The 18,595-nt window shown below is 49.0% G+C and overlaps 1 protein-coding gene across 1 annotated transcript; it reads right to left on the bottom strand.

The window, feature by feature from the left end:
* Nucleotides 1-1,042: 1,042 nt before the first annotated feature.
* LOC100547540 (solute carrier family 22 member 4) lies at nt 1,043-18,589 on the bottom strand. The gene is made up of 10 exons (XM_003210480.4): nt 18,151-18,589; nt 13,951-14,054; nt 13,601-13,755; nt 11,369-11,540; nt 9,906-10,032; nt 8,065-8,165; nt 6,923-7,137; nt 6,100-6,282; nt 4,677-4,812; nt 1,043-3,794 (listed from the first exon to the last, which is right to left on the bottom strand). The coding sequence occupies exons 1-10, from the start codon at nt 18,541-18,543 to the stop codon at nt 3,719-3,721; spliced, it is 1,662 nt and encodes a 553-aa protein (XP_003210528.1). The 5' UTR covers nt 18,544-18,589; the 3' UTR covers nt 1,043-3,718.
* Nucleotides 18,590-18,595: the final 6 nt, after the last annotated feature.

Raw genomic sequence — 18,595 nt, 5'->3', positions numbered from 1 at the left:
CTGAGCCTGGGGGGGATCCGGGCTGAGACCGCGCTGCTGCGTGTGTGATTCAAGCCACAAATGTCCTAAGCGCTGTAATAATAAATAGATAGCTGCAGTTACATCTACTGAATGGTACACAGCCTGCGTTCCCGTGCTGGTCCTATCCCCACGCGCAGCTGAACTGCAGCGCAGCTCACTATCCATTCCCAAGGGAACAGAGGGAGAACGTACAATGGAAAAGGGCTCGATGGTCGAAAAGGGCAGGGAGATCCCCGCTGGTTACCATCATGAACCGAACAGTCAGATGATAACTGCTATCGAGTAGATTGCTGAGGATTAATTCAAAATATAAACGCCTCTTGGAGCTGCAGGGATGCAGAGGAGCGGTGATGGGAAGTTCCATCTCAACATGAGCAGGAATTTTATTATGAGGGCAGCACAGCCCTGGCACAAAGTGCTCAGAGGGGTGGGGACATCTCCTGCTCTGGATGTATCCAAACATGCCTGGATGCTTTCCTGTGCAGCTGCTGTAGGGAGCCTGTTTAGCAGGGAGTTGGGACTAAACGATCTCTAGAGGTCCATTCCAACCCCTGCAGTTCCAGGATTCTGGCTCCTGCTCTGCTCAGCCTAAGGCTGGCAGCAAGGGATGAGGGAGGAGCCTCTGGTGTGTGCAGGCAGCAGGCAATGGAGGGAGGCCTCGAGTTTGCCTCTGGGCAATCCCTGACAGCTGGGATTGTTTCTTTCCAGCAAGTCAAAATGACACCATAGTCAAAGCCAGGTTCACAGTGCGAATCCAAAATATCACCATAGTCAAGGCCAGGTCTAAGGTGCAAGGCCCAAATGTTGCCATGGTCAGAGCCTGGTGCATGGTGCAAGGCCAAAACAGCGTCATGGTCAATGCCTGATGATGGTGCGAGGCTGAAATGCTGCTATGGTCAAGTCCAGGCTGCTCATAGGAAGCTGGGAAGAGCAGCTTCTTGTGTGGAAGAGTTTGAGTTTTTATTTTCATAACTTATGCACGCTAAGTTCATTTTTAATTACTTATTTAAACATCTTTAAATAAAGTGTTAAATTTAGGAGACTTTATTCTTCAACTACAAAACACACAGAAAGTAGGTTACTCAATGCTAGTGTACATTTTATTCCAATAAAGACAGGAGTTCCCAGGTGACAACAACTATGTATTTATGTGTGCTTTAAGATATCCGACAAGCCAGTGTCAGATCTTACCGACGATACGAGGTTACACAGAGAGACCCGGGTAAATGCAGCAGAGAGAGCTGAGGCCCAGTGCGATCGGTGGGAGCCATCCAGTTGTGCTTCCCCCCCATCCTCTGGTCAGAGCTGCACGTGCACCTCCCAGCTGAGCTGAGCACACAAGTCCCACCGTGAGCCCCACCAAGCATCTGACACACACAGCTCACTGAAGTCTTAGGTTCCTCATCAGAAATACATTTATTTTCTGTCAATGGTTACTAAGCCAATTCTGTTTTCTTCAGCTTTACAGTTAAAAATTTAGTAAGTTGCCAGGATCTGGCACTCCTGCCCTCCAGATTCATCCCTGTACGATTCTTCAGCAGGCTGCTGCTCTTTGAGTTCCTTGAGAAATCCCTGTTCTGGCCTGGGAAAGATATGGTCAGAGGACAGAAATCCTCCTTACAAGTGCTTCATCAGCTGAAGCAATCTCATTTTCTCATTCTAACTGTGCTCAGACACACTGAGTCCCTATAACAACATCACATTCTTGTCAATAACGCATTCCACTCTTGCATTTTTTTTAATTTGCTATTAAAAATACTAGAATATGACACTAGCTTTTGATCAATGGTAAAAGCAAGAAAAATAAGCAATTAAAACAAAGCATTTAAAAAAACCGCAATCCCCTTCCTTATTTAAAAAATGGAATCTAGTTTTAAGATACTAAAAAGTTCAAGAATATAAAAATATTTACCTTTCAGAAATACTTAAGCCTACAATCACAAAAAATAAGTATGAACTTAATATAAAAATCTTCATAAAAATACAGGTCACCTGTACTTAACCAAGTCTTCAGACCTGTCCTAAGCCAACAGAAAGGTTTTGTTCAGAAATCTAGTTACGCCTAAACAGTTATCTGATAGATTAAGTTTGCAATAAGTAAAATAAAGAATTAAATACTGCTGTCATTAAGGAAATTCCAGTTTGAGAAGGGATGAGGACGTGGGTTATATTGATGGCAAAAAGCATGACTGCAGAAAATTAATATTAAGGGAAGCAGTATTGCTACGTCCCAAAGAGCAGCTTGAGATGATTGCACAAGTTCCTTGCATTTAAATGTTATAAACCTTTATAGCTGTGCTTGAACTTACAGGGAGATCCTCACTTGCGTGGCAAATGCCAGCACAAGACAAATTGCCATGAACTCTCACATTAAGAGAGGAGACTGTGTGCTTTTGTTGGCCTTAACGGAATGTGAATCACCACTAAATGGTTTTCATAGAATATAAAAGTCAGCCTAACCAGCCTGAGAGACTTCATGCGGCCAAGAAGTCCACACAGAACCAATAAATAGAGAAGTAAAAGGCATTACATTTTTTCCCAAACTATGCAGTGTTTGTAAAACAGTAGTAGCACAAATCTGAGCTCTACTACATTCAACATTTCATCTCATCTAGCTCTGCTGAACTTTAAAAAAAATACACATATAACCTGTAGGACTTGAAAAACAAAATACTGGCTTTGTTAGCATTATTTTTGCTTTGGAAAAAAAAGAAAATAAAAAAGCATGGTCCCCAATGAGCCCTTTTCAGTTCTTAGTAGCTGCACATTAAAATCTCCTGCACAGAATATCTGATTTTTGCAAGCATCAAATCTCCTTTAAATACGTAAATGGTACAAAGGTTTTTGTAGAGGCTTTGAAAACTGAGTTGAGTTTTCTCTGAAGGTACAGCATAATGTAGTATATGCTCAAAGGAGAAATGAAATGCTTTGAAAAAGAACCCCAAAAAGATACAGAAGTTTCTTATGTCAGCATACTATGAGAAACACAAAAGCTGAAAATGCAGAGCATGTTTGAACAGGGCCAGTTATTCGATAAAGCCTGTTTCTTTGAAAGTGGGCACGGCCCATCAAAAGATCAGCAAGCTACAGCCCCCGCTCAGTCCTTACACCTCAACACTGGTAAAGCCCAGTGATTTCAGCAGGCTCAGGCCTTATGAAAAAGCATCAGCTTTTACAGGGACAAGTGGATCAGAAGTGGATCCCAGGTTGTACCAAGCCTTGGTTACAGATTTCAAATGAGGCTGGGATCTTTCCTTTAGAGACGTGTGAGATGTTCAAAGACCAGCTTCCCTTCCTCCAGTCAAAATGCACAGCGTGAGAAAACCACCACCATCACCACTGCTGCCTTCTTTCTTTTCTCTTAGCAGCTTTCATTGTCATGAGTACATGACTGAGTGCAGTCATTGCCGTGTTAATACTCCTCAAGTCATGTTTAGCACATGCAGACCTCTGTTTCTCAACAGGAGCTGGATCTGCTGACAGACTCCAGGAATCAGAACACTGAATTACAAACTAAGAGCCGTATGGGAGCAGACAGCATCTGTTCAGAAAATAGGTACATGGGTACAGTAGCACAAGGGACAATAACTACAGTGCCATAGCATTGGCTGTTGGGTTTTTTTGTTCATTTTCCTGTGGCAGAAAATGCATTTCGAAGTCTTGTTCTTCCAGCCCCTCTGAGAGTGTGCATCCTTCTTCACAACGGTGTTGTGAGAGTTTTAGTACTCTCCTTTGAATTCCTAATGCCAGTGGTTTGTTGCCCATTCCTGAAACTGAAAGCAAGTAAAAGACTGAGAAGGCAGAGAACATTACATTTACAGAGTGAGAGCAGACACTGAGCCCTCCAAATTAGCACTGCTAAAATAACCATGGTACACTACTAATATAAACATTGGAAAAAAAACAGGTCTTCTCTAGAGTATGCCCTTCTGGATGGGAGAAGCAGTGCAGGAAACAACATTTTGAGCTTCAGCATGATTCACTGCCCGTAATTCAGTTACCGCATTCTGTTTATGCAAGATGTCTGCAAAGGGAATCTGGACATCAACTGCAGAGCTAAAAGCAACGTCAGGTATATGAGAAGTCCCTAGCTGCAAAAAAGAGCAGCGTGCTCTTATCAAGGAACTTGGCCTGAGAAATCTTCTGACCCTGAAAGCACAATGGCAGCTCCTTTCCCAGCCAGGCATTAGCTACAGGCAATTCCATCTGCTTTTTGGTTGTTTTTTTGCCCTATAAGGGCAAATTCTGTTCACTCTCCCTCACAAAGCTGAGTGGTGTATGGTGTCTATGCAGCCACACTTGAACTAATTCAGTTTCCTTCTGCACTAATTTCCCACCCACAGCAGTGGCTAGCAAGCACTGTTTGCACTGCGTCAGCACTAAGATGTACGACACAGATTTCAGTGGGCACATTTGCTTAGGATACCCAAAACAGCACCTGGTGGGGGTCAGCATTTATTTGCGAGTGCCCACCTTCAAGCACATCAGTGCTCAGGTTCAGAGCTGTCTGTAGAATTAACAGCAACAGACCTAAAGGGCACTCTGGAAGCTTTGATGTTTTGCGATAGATCTGATGAAACATTTTCTCATTGTAAAAAGAGATTCTGTACAAAGAGATCCTGAATTCTTGTGGAGATGAATGAAGGCCGACTTACCATTTCACCTTCAGCATTTGTTCAAAGCTCTCAGGCAGAGCATTGCCATAGCTCTCAGGAAGAAACAGGGTGAGGATCCCTATCAGCACAGTCAGGCTTCCCATGAGGATATATGGTAGGTATCTGTCATAGGCACCTGGCAGAACACAGGACGGGAGAAGATCAATTACAGGGCCACCCTCAATGAACCCACGCATAAAGTTTACACTTCAGACATCATTGCAGTGCAGACTTCATTTGGAATAATGCAGCAAAGAGGCCAAATTCAGACCAAACGGACCATTAGTGTGGGGGAACTCTTACATACTTTCCTCTTTGGAAGCAGAGGAAGCACCTGATGGAACTGCAGGCGTCCCTGTTCATTTAGAGGAGTTGGACTAGATGAGCTTTAAGGGTTCCTTCCAACTCAACACAACAATTCTGTGATTCTATGAAGCATCGCTGCAGGGACAGACGGGAGGCTCTGACATCAGGGACAGACGGGAGGCTCTGACATCAGGGACAGACAGGAGGCTCTGACATCAGGGACAGACGGGAGGCTCTGACATCAGGGACAGACAGGAGGCTCTGACATTGGTCTGCCCAGTTTCTGATTTAGAGCATGAAAGCAGCGGCCCCTGCCAGCAGCCTGCAGTTAGTGCACCAGCATTCAGGTAACATCACAGAAACACAGAACTTCAGAGGTCTTTCAGTAAAGGGATTACCGAGGGATTAAAGCAAGGCAGAGAAAGGACTAAACTTGACAGCTTTATTTTGTAGTTGGGATATAGCAGCACGCTTTCTAATGTGAGGAATAAGCTAGGATTAAAATGAAGACCTCTGGGTATTTCACATTTGGAGCCAAAGTTTGTGATTTGATCTCCTCAGTGCTCATGAGCTGAACAAACTGCAAGGGCCTGACTGAGCTGTAGCAAATTTCAGCAGCTCACCAGTTTCTCCCAAAACCTCCTAACAGTTAGAAAACTATTCTGATGACTGCAACAAGACTTTTTAAAGATTGAGCCCGTGGGAACCTGCAAGAAAAACAATAAAAGCTTATTCCTGTCTATATCTGTTACTGCTACTTAGGCTGCAGCAGAGACCCCAAGGAGCACCACAGCCATTCTGTCTCTTATTTCACGTTTGCATTGCACAATCTTTGTGCAGCGCTCAGAATGAGATGTTAAAGAGTATCACAAAAAAACCAAACCCTTTGGGAAATGAATACTTCTGCTCATAGATCAAAATGTAAACAGTAAGAAAAAAAGCAAAATGAATGTCAAGGTGCCTGGCTTAGTGAGGATATAGAACTCAGACCCAGTGTGAGAGAATGGACTTAAAAGACAGCAAATGGAGAGGGCTAAGAGCTGAACCTGCACCTCAGAAGCTCAGATAATTTTATGGGCACTTATACAGCTCAAAGCAAGACTGCAGGACATCTCACCCAGGTAAACGAAGTAGGGAGCAATGATGCTGCCCAGCCTGGAAGCTGTGGACGTAGCTCCGACTGCCATGTTTCTGACCAGCGTGGGGTACAGCTCCACATTGTAGACATAAAGCATTGAAAACGCAGCCGTGATACCAAACTTTCCAAGCATCACCAGGCAAACAGATAGGACATTGAGATCTGGAGGAGAAAGATAAAAATCAAGATGAATAAACAACACTCTTTGCTCACTCCTTGTATTTCTTTTTCCTCCCAAGGACCCTATCGCTGCTTTGTTTTGTTTTCCCATAGGAGTTGTGTGGGATTTTTTGTTTTATTTTGTTTCTAATTTTGCAGCCTATTAGTCCCACTTGGCTGCAGCTTCCCTGCTGAGCGCACTGCAGAAGGCACAGCTTATTGTCTACTTTTCAATTTTTGCTTTTCTCCCAGTGAAATAGAACAAAATTCCACATTACACAGTAGCAGAGCACAAGTGTAAATCCATCCCTATTTCGCAGAATTCGGTGGAGATTTACACACAGTGAAGTCTGGGAGGCTTGCAGGACGGTTTGAGCCTCTCTGCATAACCAAATAAATCACGGTACACTTTTGGCTGGTTCCCCTGGCCTATAAAAAGCTCAGAAATCTGACACAACAATTGAGAGCAGTGTGTGACTCAGCACATACGTGTGTGTTGGAAAAAGAATCACTAATAGCAATTGGCATAAATTTGACCTCAGAACCCAAGTTCGATCAGAGTTTCCATTAATTTCACAGAACCGTGAGACAGAAGCATAAAACACGACAATGTTTTATTTAATGAGTGTATTGGATGTCGTACCTGTAGGAACCAGCTTAATGAAGAGCACAACGCCTCCCCCCAAAACCAAGGTGCCGGATATGGAGTAGCGGCGAGGCAGGGAGCGCAGGAGCAGCCAGGCAATGATGTATGCTGGGACTTCAATGACCGCTGAAAGGAAGCAGTTGATGTAGGCATCGCCGTGCAGGTTTGGAGTGTTGAGGGAAAGGCCAAAGTAACCAACGGAGGTGAAAAACCTGAGAAAAGCAATAATACCAAATGATCCCCGAAACGCCGCGCTCTGAACACCTCCGGTGTTGCCTCAGAGGTTGCTACAAAAATCGGATGTCGCGAAGCATCACCATGGACACCATGGCTCAGCCATCTCAGTGGCAGCCCCATCTTTCTAACTCTGCCATCCCTTCCAGCGAACACATCCACGGCAGCTTGCAGACCTCGGATTTCTCTGTCCTTCCTCCACCTCCTACACCAAGTATGAGCCTGTGGAAGTCGCTCACAAAGGCTTTTCCCTGCAGTGGGCTCATTAACAGCACAATGACACAAGACTAGGAAGCCTCCCATGCCAACTGTGACATGCTCCACTGATGGGCTCTCCCACCCTCAGCAGTCTGCATACATCTGACTTTAATCCTCACAACAGAGCTGGATGTTCAGGTTTCAGACCTGCCCTCCTACAGCATACTGAGTGTGCCGGCCAGGTCCCTCCTGTGGGGAAATGGGTACAAAAAGGGGCCACAGTTTGCCTGCAATGCACTACTTGTTCCTCACTCCTCGTGGCTGCCCAGGCAGAGACCAGGACCTCACAGATGGGAACAACACAAGCGCTGGCCTTGGTTTTGGTGCTTGTTATGCTACTGAGATGCTGCCTCTCCTATGAGACATTTCTCTTCAAAACAGAGGCTACAGAGATTGGAAGGTAAAAAAAAAAAATACATACATAGGCTGTTACATATGGTTTCCTTGCTGTCTTACACTGAGTTGAGGCTCCACACTTGTGTGCTAATGCAGCACAGGTGCAGAGGCTATTGAGGGACATGTACCAGCCAAGGGCTGTGTGTGGGCAGGCACCAAGGCTGAAACTCATTATCTAAACCTGTGACAAGTGCCCTGAAATCAGAGATTGTTCTATTGCCTGGGTACTTTAGGAATACACATTTCCTTACCACAAAAGTAATGACATAATAGTAATAGTTGCAATGTTTCGGGTTCGAAATAGGTCCAGAAGGATAGCCTTCTGCTGCTGCTGAGGCTTCGAATCCTGCATCTGAAGGAAAAAGGAAAACAAAACCAAAAAAATTCCCACACACCTCAGAGCACAACAACCTTTGCATACCAATAGCTCGGGCAGTAGGAAGTTACGACTGCACTGGGATAATGGATCAGCCCAAGTCCTTAGCGGAGCTGGCCCCTGCACCAGCAGCACTCCGTGGTGGCTTGAGTTTTTGCGTCAAAAAAGGCAGCACTTGGGACAGCTGCACACAAATTAGATGACCAGAAAGGCGCATTAATACTTCCTCAAGGATCTAACACAGTCCTTCCAGGAGCAACCTCATGAGTGAAGCCGTTTTGATGTGCGTGTGCGCTCAGCTTTCTTCTGCTCATCATTCAAAAGGGTGGGAGATAAATGCACAACACCAGTTCAGCTGCCTGCTGCTGGCAGGGGGGGATGCAGACTGATGCTGGGTCTCAGTGCAGAGGCCAAGGTGAGCCAGTCAGCACCCTGCTGGGGCACGGAGCAGCCCAAGCAGAGGTCAGTGCCGGCAGCCAGGCTTCCTCCCAGCCCCAGAGCGAAGATGAACTTCCTGTAATGAAGCCCTGACCCTCCTGTGGGGGAAAAGAGATTTCCCTTTCCTAGGAAGGAATGATAGTTTCTGAGGAACGTCTTTACAGCAGCATTTGAACAATACTTCAGCGGGAGGCTTCAGGTTCAGACGTCATCCTCAGGCTGCTGTGGACAGGCTCTTGGGATGCGAGCTTCCCACGAAATGAGCACAGTTGAGCTGCTGCTTGGTCCCAGAAATGCACAGAGTGATGATCTGTACTCGGCTGACAGAGCCTGAAAGGTCACATCCAGGATAAAGGACAACTGAGAAGGATAATGCTTCCATGGTGCCCATAGCTTCCCATAGATGGAACTTGCACTCGAATTTACAGCACCACAGATGTTTGGAAAAGAGCTTTTCAGCAGCTCAGCCAACATTTAAGCACGATAAATTGGCGCTGCCAACTAGAGGGGCAGCACGCAGCTTTTTGCTCCAAGTATCGCAAGGGGTGCGTAGTGCTTTGCTATTGCTGTACCAGGAGATGTCAGGAGACACAATGCAAGTGCTGGTGAGACGCAGAAATTCAGACTCAGCACAGACCCATGGTCACCATCAGCTTGACCTGGGTTCTTTCTGGACTTCAGGAGTTCCAGAGTGGGACAAAGCTCCTGTAGGGAGGCAGGCACGAAACCCAGCCGTTTCACAGCTGTAAGCAGTTCCTCGGCTTTCTCCTTTTAACCACCAAACATGAAATACAAGGGAAAAAAACCAGGCCTACAGAAGAACTGAACGTGATTCAGTGACTTCACCCTAGTCACGTGCTTTAAGTGCAGCTCCAGCACTTGCTGCTCTGTGCAGCTGGAGCATCCCTGGGGCTGCACGGACCCTGCACACGTGGACCTGGAATTAGTGCTCATGTGCAGCCCAGCAAAGAGCCGTAGTTAAACTACAAACAGCTGACACTGCCCCAAGCTGGAATGGGGCCAAACTTGTCCTCCTCAGGCCTCCTCGGTGCCCCCAGGGTGAAGCAAGCTGGGTCACCCTTGCCCTGAAAACCACAACCAACTTCTGCTAAAAAAGCAAGCCAAGAAGTGAGCCCTATGGCTGCTCACCTCGCACCTGCTGCCCCAACACTTACCTGAGGCCAGCAGCCCTGCCAGCCTCTGCGAGCTGCGACTGGAAGCCAGTTCTGCTCTGCCAGTTTACAACAAGCCAAAAGTGATAGGATGTGTGACACATACCTCTGTGGCATCAAAAAGCACGGCTGGGGCTGGGGTGTTGTTTATTTTTGCAGCCTTTCGGATAATAACTTCTGCCTCTTTATATCTTCCCTGGGAGATCAGCCAGCGAGGGGACTCAGGAATGATCCTGCAATGAGGTTCAGAAGAAATGACTCAACGCTTTTCACTGAATTAAGGCATTATTAAAACCACATGGATGCTCTGCATGAGTGATGCTCTCGTTTATAGTCAGCAGAGAAGCATGAGGGCAATGCAACCCGTCCCACTGGGACCAGGGGAGGACTGGGGCACAAGGGACGTGTGTGTCCTCGTGCTGAAGCAGAAGTGTGGGCAATTCTCCTTGAGGGCTGCTTTCATTCATTGCTGCCTCCCAGCAAGTTGTACATTTACTGCACAGACAGCAAGGATGGGGGCAGCTCAACCAAGGTTTAGCAAAATTATTCTCAGGAAATAACATACAGTGTGGGAATGCTTTAAATGTGCAGAGGGTGCATCAAAAAGCTTTGTGTTATAGGAATCCTATGTACAAAACATGACAATTCCACCACAAGTCTGATGCAGGCTCTCCCATGCAAAGGACGGTGTCCCTGATGGCAGTTTCCAACCAATTCCAGACACACGTAGAGCAAATTAACACCAAACACAGGACAGAAGGTCTCACCCTTCCTTCACTAAACCCTCTTCCCTTTCCAACCCAAGCCATTCCATTATTCTATAATTCCTTGACCAAGCAGCTACCCAAAGGGCTAACCCATGTCCTGGCTTTGAGTGCCACGTGAGTTTTATCACCACCCCATTAACTCCAAACTGAAAGTGCCCCCACAGCAATCTTCTGCATGCTTTGATACAGATTCCCACCAAATTGCAAAGCAGGACTCTGAAGCCTGGCCTTAGGGACATATTTCTCATGCCTCACAGTGCCAGTCCCGTAGGAGAAATCTGAAAGTTTGCATACAAAACCAACCTCCCCATCAAGCAGCAGTTTGGGACAGAGGGATACACAACTGTGATGAAGGACTCTGAGACATTTCAAGTTAAATGAGCGAAATAACCCTCAGGGGAGAATTGAACCAGATAGCACGGTGAGCTGCTGGCCTTTTGCTGAGATTTCACAGCCCAGCAGCAGTTGAATCCTCATTAAGAATGGCTTAAAGGAAAAAGCAGGGAAGAAAAGTTAAGACCAAATCACTGGGCAATACTACAGAGTAAGCTGAGAGGTGATTAGCAACGCCTGGAAGCAGAAGGCAAGCAGAAAATTTCCAAGCTGCTCTGGAAGCTGGTGAAAAAAAAGCCCATGGCAGCATGAGAATCAGCAGGCGGTTATCTGGCCAAAAACAAAACCAAAAAACAACCAACAAAGAAAACATCTCCCCCCCCCAGCTCCACCTCAAAGCAAATCCCTTCACATGGGAAAAAGAAAATCCACCAGAAGGGGAGGAGGTGCCCAGGACACCCACACTCACCACCAGAGCGGAACGCAGAGCAGCCCGGGGAGGGTGAGAGCCAGCAGCAGCATCCGCCAATCTCTGATGAAGTAAGCAAACAGGGGCAGCAACATGTAGCCAATTGCAAAAAATACGCAAACTCCTAACGTAGAGAATATAATACGAACTGATTTGCCAAGAATTTCTGTTCCTGTTTAAAACAAGGGAGGTTGGATTAGCATTTTAATTCTTTCTGGTCAATCATGACTATAAACTTTAGTGCATTTACAAAGAGATAAGCTGAACAACGTTAGAAAAGAGCAGTTCCTTTATATGACCCTTCAATGGACACTGCCAAGGTGTGCAGTTCCTGTGTTACTGCCATCAGAGCTGACAGGTCTAACGGAGGGCTCGGAGCAATTTGGATCACCAAGCCCTCCTCTGCCACAAATTAGAAAAGAAACAGCTGGCAGTATCCTTTAATGAAGACCTCCTCTTAACATCATAAATGAGTTGGGAACAGAAATAAAGGCAGCCATGTGGAAATGAAACGTGAAGGCTCTGTGCTTTGCTCCCAGCAGATGGGAAATACTGAGCCCCAGTGGCAGCCAATGCCCCCAGCAGCAGCCAGAGGTTTGTGTGGAGGTGAATGACCTCTGCCTGGGGAACGAAATGATCAGAGAGCACCTAAATTACCTTTGATAACCTCATACCTAAAATACAGAGTTCCACAGCTGTCTGTTAAGCCCGGCCCTGGGCAGGCTGCAGGTGCTATTTGCTCTGCATTGCTCAGTGCTGGGGAGCTCAGCCCCTTCCCAGAGCTTTCTGCCCTTAGGTTTGGGGTTTCCCAGCTGGCAGGTTCCCTGCCCCCCATCCCAGCGCCAGCAGGGCTACCTGCAGCACATCCCGCCTGTGGTTAACAAATAATTTGCTGCTGAAGGAAAACTGGTCTGTGGGTGGGAACCAGTGCTGCTTTATCTCTGGGAACACAAAGCTGCACTGCCAGCAGCACGCTGTGGCTGCAGGGCATGAAACACAAGGACAGTGATCCCTAATAGCACTCTGTGGCTGCAACCAGTATCACTACATGACAGCAGCCAGCAAGAGCTGTGTGACACCCTGGGGCCGGTGCAACACCTAGCAATGAAACCTGGAGATGTTGTAAACCTTCCCTGGAGGTGGACAAGGCCAAGGATGGGTCCTGGGCAGCTCGAGCTGGTGGGGAGCAGCCAAGTCATGGCAGGGGTGGAGCTGGGGGGGCTGTAAGATCCCTTCCAACAAAACCATTCCGTGATTCTTTTATAAGCATTATGTATAAATAGAAGGCTTGTGGCACTACCAAGCCAATAGGAGCTGACAACTGCCAGCTACAATTCCCTGCTGCTCCTCCCCTGCCCTCATTCTCCCCACCAGGAAATAGCAATTCTGGGCTGACACCAGCACGCCTTCACAAACCAGTGCTGTTTTACAGCCTCAGCACCTGAACACGGACATTTTGAGCACAGCCCTACAGCTCTGCAGGACCTGCAGCAGAACCTCAAAACTGCAGCTCCACAGCCACAGCACTGCCCCGTGTTTCCCCTTAGGAAAATAAAGAGGGATTTTGTGGCTATCCAGGGCCCACAGCTACCCAGCCATCAGGGTCACCTGATTGCCCAAAGCCCCTAACTCTGTACTAGTAGCTTCCCATGGCAGATGCAGCATAATGGATGCAAGGTGATGGACGCAGGGTGATGCTGGGGGCCTCAAACTGGCCCCAACCAACCCCTTCATGGTCCCAAATAACGCAGCATGAGGAACAAAGCTGACCTCAGGATGGAGGGAGGTGACAGCAGCTGGCTGGGACACAATGCTGCAGGAGGAGCATGGCTATGTGCTGTCCATGGCAATGCTGCTCTGCTCTGAGGTGTGCAGATCCCTCTGCTACTGGGGCTGGGCAGGGAGGAGCCCCAAATGCTGTTGCTGCTGCCAGCACTGTTCCTGCTGATAGCAGCCCTGAGCCTCCCCCCAACTTTTCCCCTTAACAGACAGAAATGGGTGGTTGTGTTGATGTTTGCTGCACTCATCTTTTTTCTCTAAGCCTACAGAAAGTACAGGCTCTAACCAATTATTTGAAGAGATCCCTTAAGGCATCCAGGAGAAAAAAAATCATACTGGCCTAAATTAGTAACTGTACCAACAAGGATTTAGTGCTGTCCATAATGAAGTGCAGATTAAGAAAAAAAATAATACATTAAGTAAGCACTTAAACTAATGCAGATCAATTCCTACCCAGTATGAAGGCCACCACATAGTTAGAGATCTGTCCCATGCCCACTATGAGGAAGAGCACTGTGAACATCTCCCAGCTGGTGGAGAAGATCTGCAGGAAGCTGAAGCCGGTCTGCACAGCCATGGTCAAGAAGAGGATGCTTTTCCTGCCGAACCTGGGGAGGGACAAGGACATGGTTGGAAAGATGGGATCTAGCTGTGGTGTGAAATGCAGAACTTCTAAAGAAGCTAAAGCACATTTTGACTGAAATGTGGAGAACTGGGTGTTCAGCTCCCTTATGGGTCCTACAGCCTGCAGCTGGGGCTGCTCCTGGACTCCGCTCTGCTCTGAGCAGTGCTGGCAGCATTACCTGTCAGAGAGCTGCCCCGAGATGAAGGAGCCGATGAGGACACCCACGAAGAACAGGGATGTGGTCAGCGGCACTTTCCAGTCGTCCTCACACACCAGGTTCCACTGCAAGAGAAGGGCCCACATTCAGCCTCTGTCACACAGAGGAACTTTTGCTTCCCGGGCACGTGCCCATTTCCATATAATTTGGATGAATTCCCCTATCCTCAGTGCTGGGACACTGAGGTCTCCGCTGACAGCATGCAGCTGCCCGTGCCCATGGGGCTGCCTGCATCCAGACCTGATGGAATCACAGAATCACTATGGCTGGAAAAGACCTCTAAGATCACCAAGTCCACCCCCAGCCCATCCCCACCATGCTCACTAACCACATCCTCACGTTCTCTGGCTCGTGGGTTCAAGAGAATCTATGTGAGAGCGCAGATAGAACAAACTCTGTTTTCTCACACAGATGGTTTTGCACACTCCCTTTTCCCCTGCAGCCCGCAGGTGCTCATCGCTCACCCTCGCAGCTGGGACGAGCTTTGGGACAGGAGCCAGGATGGAAACTTCCACCCAGCACCCACACAGAGCTTAAAAAAAAATATCAAAAAAACACTATGAGTGCAGCAGGGCTCGCTGACATCCCAGGGAGCAGCCCCGGTCAGGGCACACCTATGGGGTGCTGCAGAACTTCAAACGGATGAGACAAATGTACCATGAAGGTAGGCTGGCCAGCCCCAGATCAAAGTGCAGCGTAATTTCAGTAATTAGCCTCGCTATCAAGAGCAGGGACATTGCCTCTGCCAGGATTCGTCCTTTGGAGAGGAACCAGGAGGTGTGCCTCAACCCCTTCAATCTGATTAGTACATAAAAGAAAGCATCTTGTCCCTGCTGGGAGGGGTGGGTAGGCACGGGCCAGGACCGGGCGCTCATCTGTGATTATCTTAATTGCACTTGATAAAATGGAGGGGAAAGGTAGGCCAGCAGAGCTCTGACACTTGCGGGATCATAGAGCCATGGAATATCCCAAGCTGGAAGGGACCCATAGGGATCATCATCTCCATTTCTTGAAATGCTGGAGTAGGGATGCTGCTCTTGGAAAGTGTGTATTGGGATCTGTGAATCTTGTCAAAGGGAATGGAGATCTCTGTAAACCTGGTGAAAATCAAACCCTGTATTAAAAACTCAGCTTCAGGAAACGGGACACAAAAAGCAAGAGTTTCTTCAGAAAAAAATGAACGAAGGCAAGAGGGCTGCGCCTGCACGGTACAAGCTCGAGTTCCATGGGCCTCTATCTTGGGCCAGCACTGTGCCACTGTGCTGCATCCTCCTGTGATCTCCCAGCACTGAGATTTCCAAAGAAGAGTTCCTGTAGGATGTTCCTAGAAAAGCCGAGAGGACAGCGAACAAGGGAGAAGGTTTCCAAGTTGCCATGTACTGACTTGCCCAACTTTGTGCAGTCAGCAATTAGTGCGGTGCCAGAATGTACAGCCAACACAGAGCATTACTCAGGACATGAAAATGTGACACCCAGCAAATAGATGGAGTTGTGGCAGCTGTCCCCAATGACCCTGACCCACTCTGGCTGCAGGCTTGCATTGGACACCAGGATGCTGCTCTGGGGGCACCAGGAGGCATCCCAACAGCTCAGAGCTCATGGACTCAGCCCACGAGTTGGAAATGAAGCCCCAGGATTAACATTTGTCACTAGTTAATCACAGAACCATTAAAGTTGGAAAAGACCTCTCAGATCTCCAAGCCCAACCCAACCCACCCCACTATGCCCCACTCCCTGGGCAGCTGTGCCAGCACCTTACAGCTCTACCAGAGAAGAAATTTTCCCTAATATCCAACCTGAACCTGCCCTGATGCAACGTGAGGCCATCATCTCTTGTTCTAAAAGGGCAACATCCCAATGCCTGCTTCTGCACTGCTGGGTGGGAGCTGAGGAGGGGTCAGCACTTCCAAAATGCCTACACAAAGCCAAAGGCACCAGCTGGAAACACCTGCGCTGATCCTGTGCTCCCCAGTGCCTAATGCTTCTCACCAGCTGTCCCATGGCATGCTACACAGACAGCAGGAATTACTGACCTTGGGTCAAAGCCCTTTACATCTGCAGGATGGTGGTGGGCTGGGATTTCTATCTAAAGGAACTCACTGCATTTGACAAACAGAAAACACACAAGTACAACCAAACTCACAGCCCCCTCAGCACACCTGGGGCTGCTCAGCAGAATGGTGCTGCTGATGGGGGTTGCTGCACTCTGCAACACAGAGCTGCACCACCCACAGCCATGGTGTCCAAATGGCCTCTGCTGGATTAATTATCCATTAACCAGCAAATAAGTAATACTGTAATGTTCCTAGCCAAGTGCACTGCAGAGCAAAGTTCAGGTAAGCTTCCAAGCTTTCACCACCAGGAATAAGAGTTGGTTGTGATCACACCACTGTTACCACACCGACAGGCTCTTTGCCATTGTATCGGCACATTCACTTCTCTGTCAACTGTTTTCAAATCAGCCCTGTGACTGAGCCTGGGATGCTCTGCCCAGGGGATCTGCACGTCCCCAGACAGCCCAGTACAGAGCTGGCATCTCCCAGCCTTCTCCTTTCCAGCAGCAGTAACAGGATTTGATGCAACTCAGTGAATCGAACACAACCTCCAGTGTTTCATCCTGTGCCATCCAATTCTACTCCTCTGCTGAGGATGGTTTTGCAGCCTGCCTGATGATGTGTCAAGACTTGTCTTTATCAACACAGACAGAAATGCTGGGCACAAAAATCAGCATCACAAGTTTAACCAAACTGCTTCTTTTCATGGTTTCATCACTGCCTGCTTTCCCTGTTTCAAAACCGAACCCAGAATCTTTCCCACATGTTCATGCTGTTCTGAACAACAAGAATCCTTCTCCATCTGGTCTACAGATGGGAACCCAGCACTTGGTTTCCACTGAAACTGAGTTTGCACTGGCCCCTTGGGTGTGCCCCAGGTCCCCAAGACAAACCCCACAGTGAGCACTGGGGCGGTTGCTGTCCCCTTCCCACGTCTTGCTGCCACTTCTCCCTCCCCCACATCAGTATCCTCATGCCCCTGGCTCAGCCCCACAGCCCTGAATTCCTGGCAAGACTTTTCCCAGCCGTGCAGCAGCTTTTGGTGGCAGATGGCCGTGCTGAGTCACCAGGGCTATAGCCGGTGCCAGCCACTTCTGCCCACACCCCAAGCACAAGCCATGGGCTGCACAAATGGGATGTGACCCTGTGGTACCAGCAGGGTTAATGCTGGCATTGCTGAGCACGACCAGGGCAGGATCCCCATCTCCACAGCTGTGCACAAGCCCACCCCAAGCCCAAGGCTACAATGGCCTCACTGTGCAAGATGCTCTGCTCCCTCCAGGGCCACTTGGAGCCATCCTAGCTGGGGACACTGTGTGACACTGCCCATCCTGGGGCAAGTGGGACCATTGGCTGCCACACACCAGTGTGAGCTGAGTCAGTTACTGCCATCACCCTCTGATACAACACCAAAGAGCGCAGCAGTCCCACAGCTTTTGGGGCACCGCACTGTGCTCTATCACAACTCATTGCCAGCAGAGGCAGAGAACCCATCTAAATAAAAACCACAGAAGCGCTCCTGTGGCAGTCGCCACCAATGTCCCCATGTCCCTGCCATTGCACAGGCTTATGACGATGCCATTGCACAGGCTTAAAATCGAATAGGGCAGCTTGGCCACAGGCTCACAGCTCAGAGCTAGGTCCCCAACCGATCACTGTCCACAAAGCCCCCAGCCACCAAAGCCCCACACTCCGTGTCCCTTGGCAGTGGTGGCATCCTCGTGCCAAGAAGTAAATCAATGGGAATTAGCCAGGACGCTCAGCGTGCCAGCAGGGAAAAACAGCAGGAGGAAACAGCAGGGAAAAACCATCATGGTTCTATTTTCAGCCTCTCTGCCACAGAAAATCCCTCTCCAAACAAACCGCGCCGGCGCTCGAGATGAAAACACACAGCGATAACACGGGCTGCTGCAGAGCTCCCGCTCACCTCCCCCAGAGCATCACCTCTGCCCCAGCCCTTCTCTCAGGCACCCGACGCATTCTCTCAAGAATTCGCCCTGCGGGAGGTGTTGTGTGGGGGGGGAACCGCTCCCTCCGTCCCCCCACCCTGGGGATCCCGCCGCCCCTCCGCCCTTCCGTGAGCGCGCACCGCACCTCACCCGCGCACCTCGGTGACGATGGTGGAGCGGTACACGTCGCGGCTGTACTCCCAGCCGTCCAGGCACGGCTCCTGCTCCAGCTCCGCCAGCTGCACGTCGATGCCGGGCCGCAGCCCCAGCGCCGACAGGTTGACGAGCACGTCCAGGCGGTAGCGGCTGCAGCGGCTCGGCTCCGTCACTCCGCCGCGCAGCTCCAGCGGGATGCTGGCGTTCCGCCACTCCTCGCTCAGGTTGGCTCCGGGCGGCACAGCGCAGCGGTGCTCGGGGGTACCGGCCAGAAACACGGCCGACATCCCATTGAAGCCGTTGGGGATGATGCTGGCGCTGAGCAGAAAGAAGACGAGGCGTTGGAAGCGGCCCCACTCGCCCAGGAAGGCGGTCACCTCCTCGTAGTCCCGCATGGCGCTGCGTGAATCTCCGCGCCTCTGCGCACCCCGTGCGGAGCGGCTCCGC

This window comes from Meleagris gallopavo, chromosome 15 (assembly GCF_000146605.3).
Source record: "Meleagris gallopavo isolate NT-WF06-2002-E0010 breed Aviagen turkey brand Nicholas breeding stock chromosome 15, Turkey_5.1, whole genome shotgun sequence".
Taxonomy (NCBI): Eukaryota; Metazoa; Chordata; class Aves; order Galliformes; family Phasianidae; genus Meleagris; species Meleagris gallopavo.
This window is presented reverse-complemented; position numbering and strand designations above follow the sequence as displayed.

Excerpts from the sequence above, each read along its gene's own strand:
- LOC100547540 (XM_003210480.4), bottom strand. The coding sequence starts at position 18,543 with ATGCGGGACTACGAGGAGGTGACCGCCTTCCTGGGCGAGTGGGGCCGC. Across the intron at positions 14,055-18,150 it reads GCTCCACCATCGTCACCGAG|TGGAACCTGGTGTGTGAGGA; the intron begins GTGCGCGGGTGA and ends CTTCTCTTGCAG. Across the intron at positions 11,541-13,600 it reads TGTGGTGGCCTTCATACTGG|GAACAGAAATTCTTGGCAAA; the intron begins GTAGGAATTGAT and ends TGTTTTAAACAG.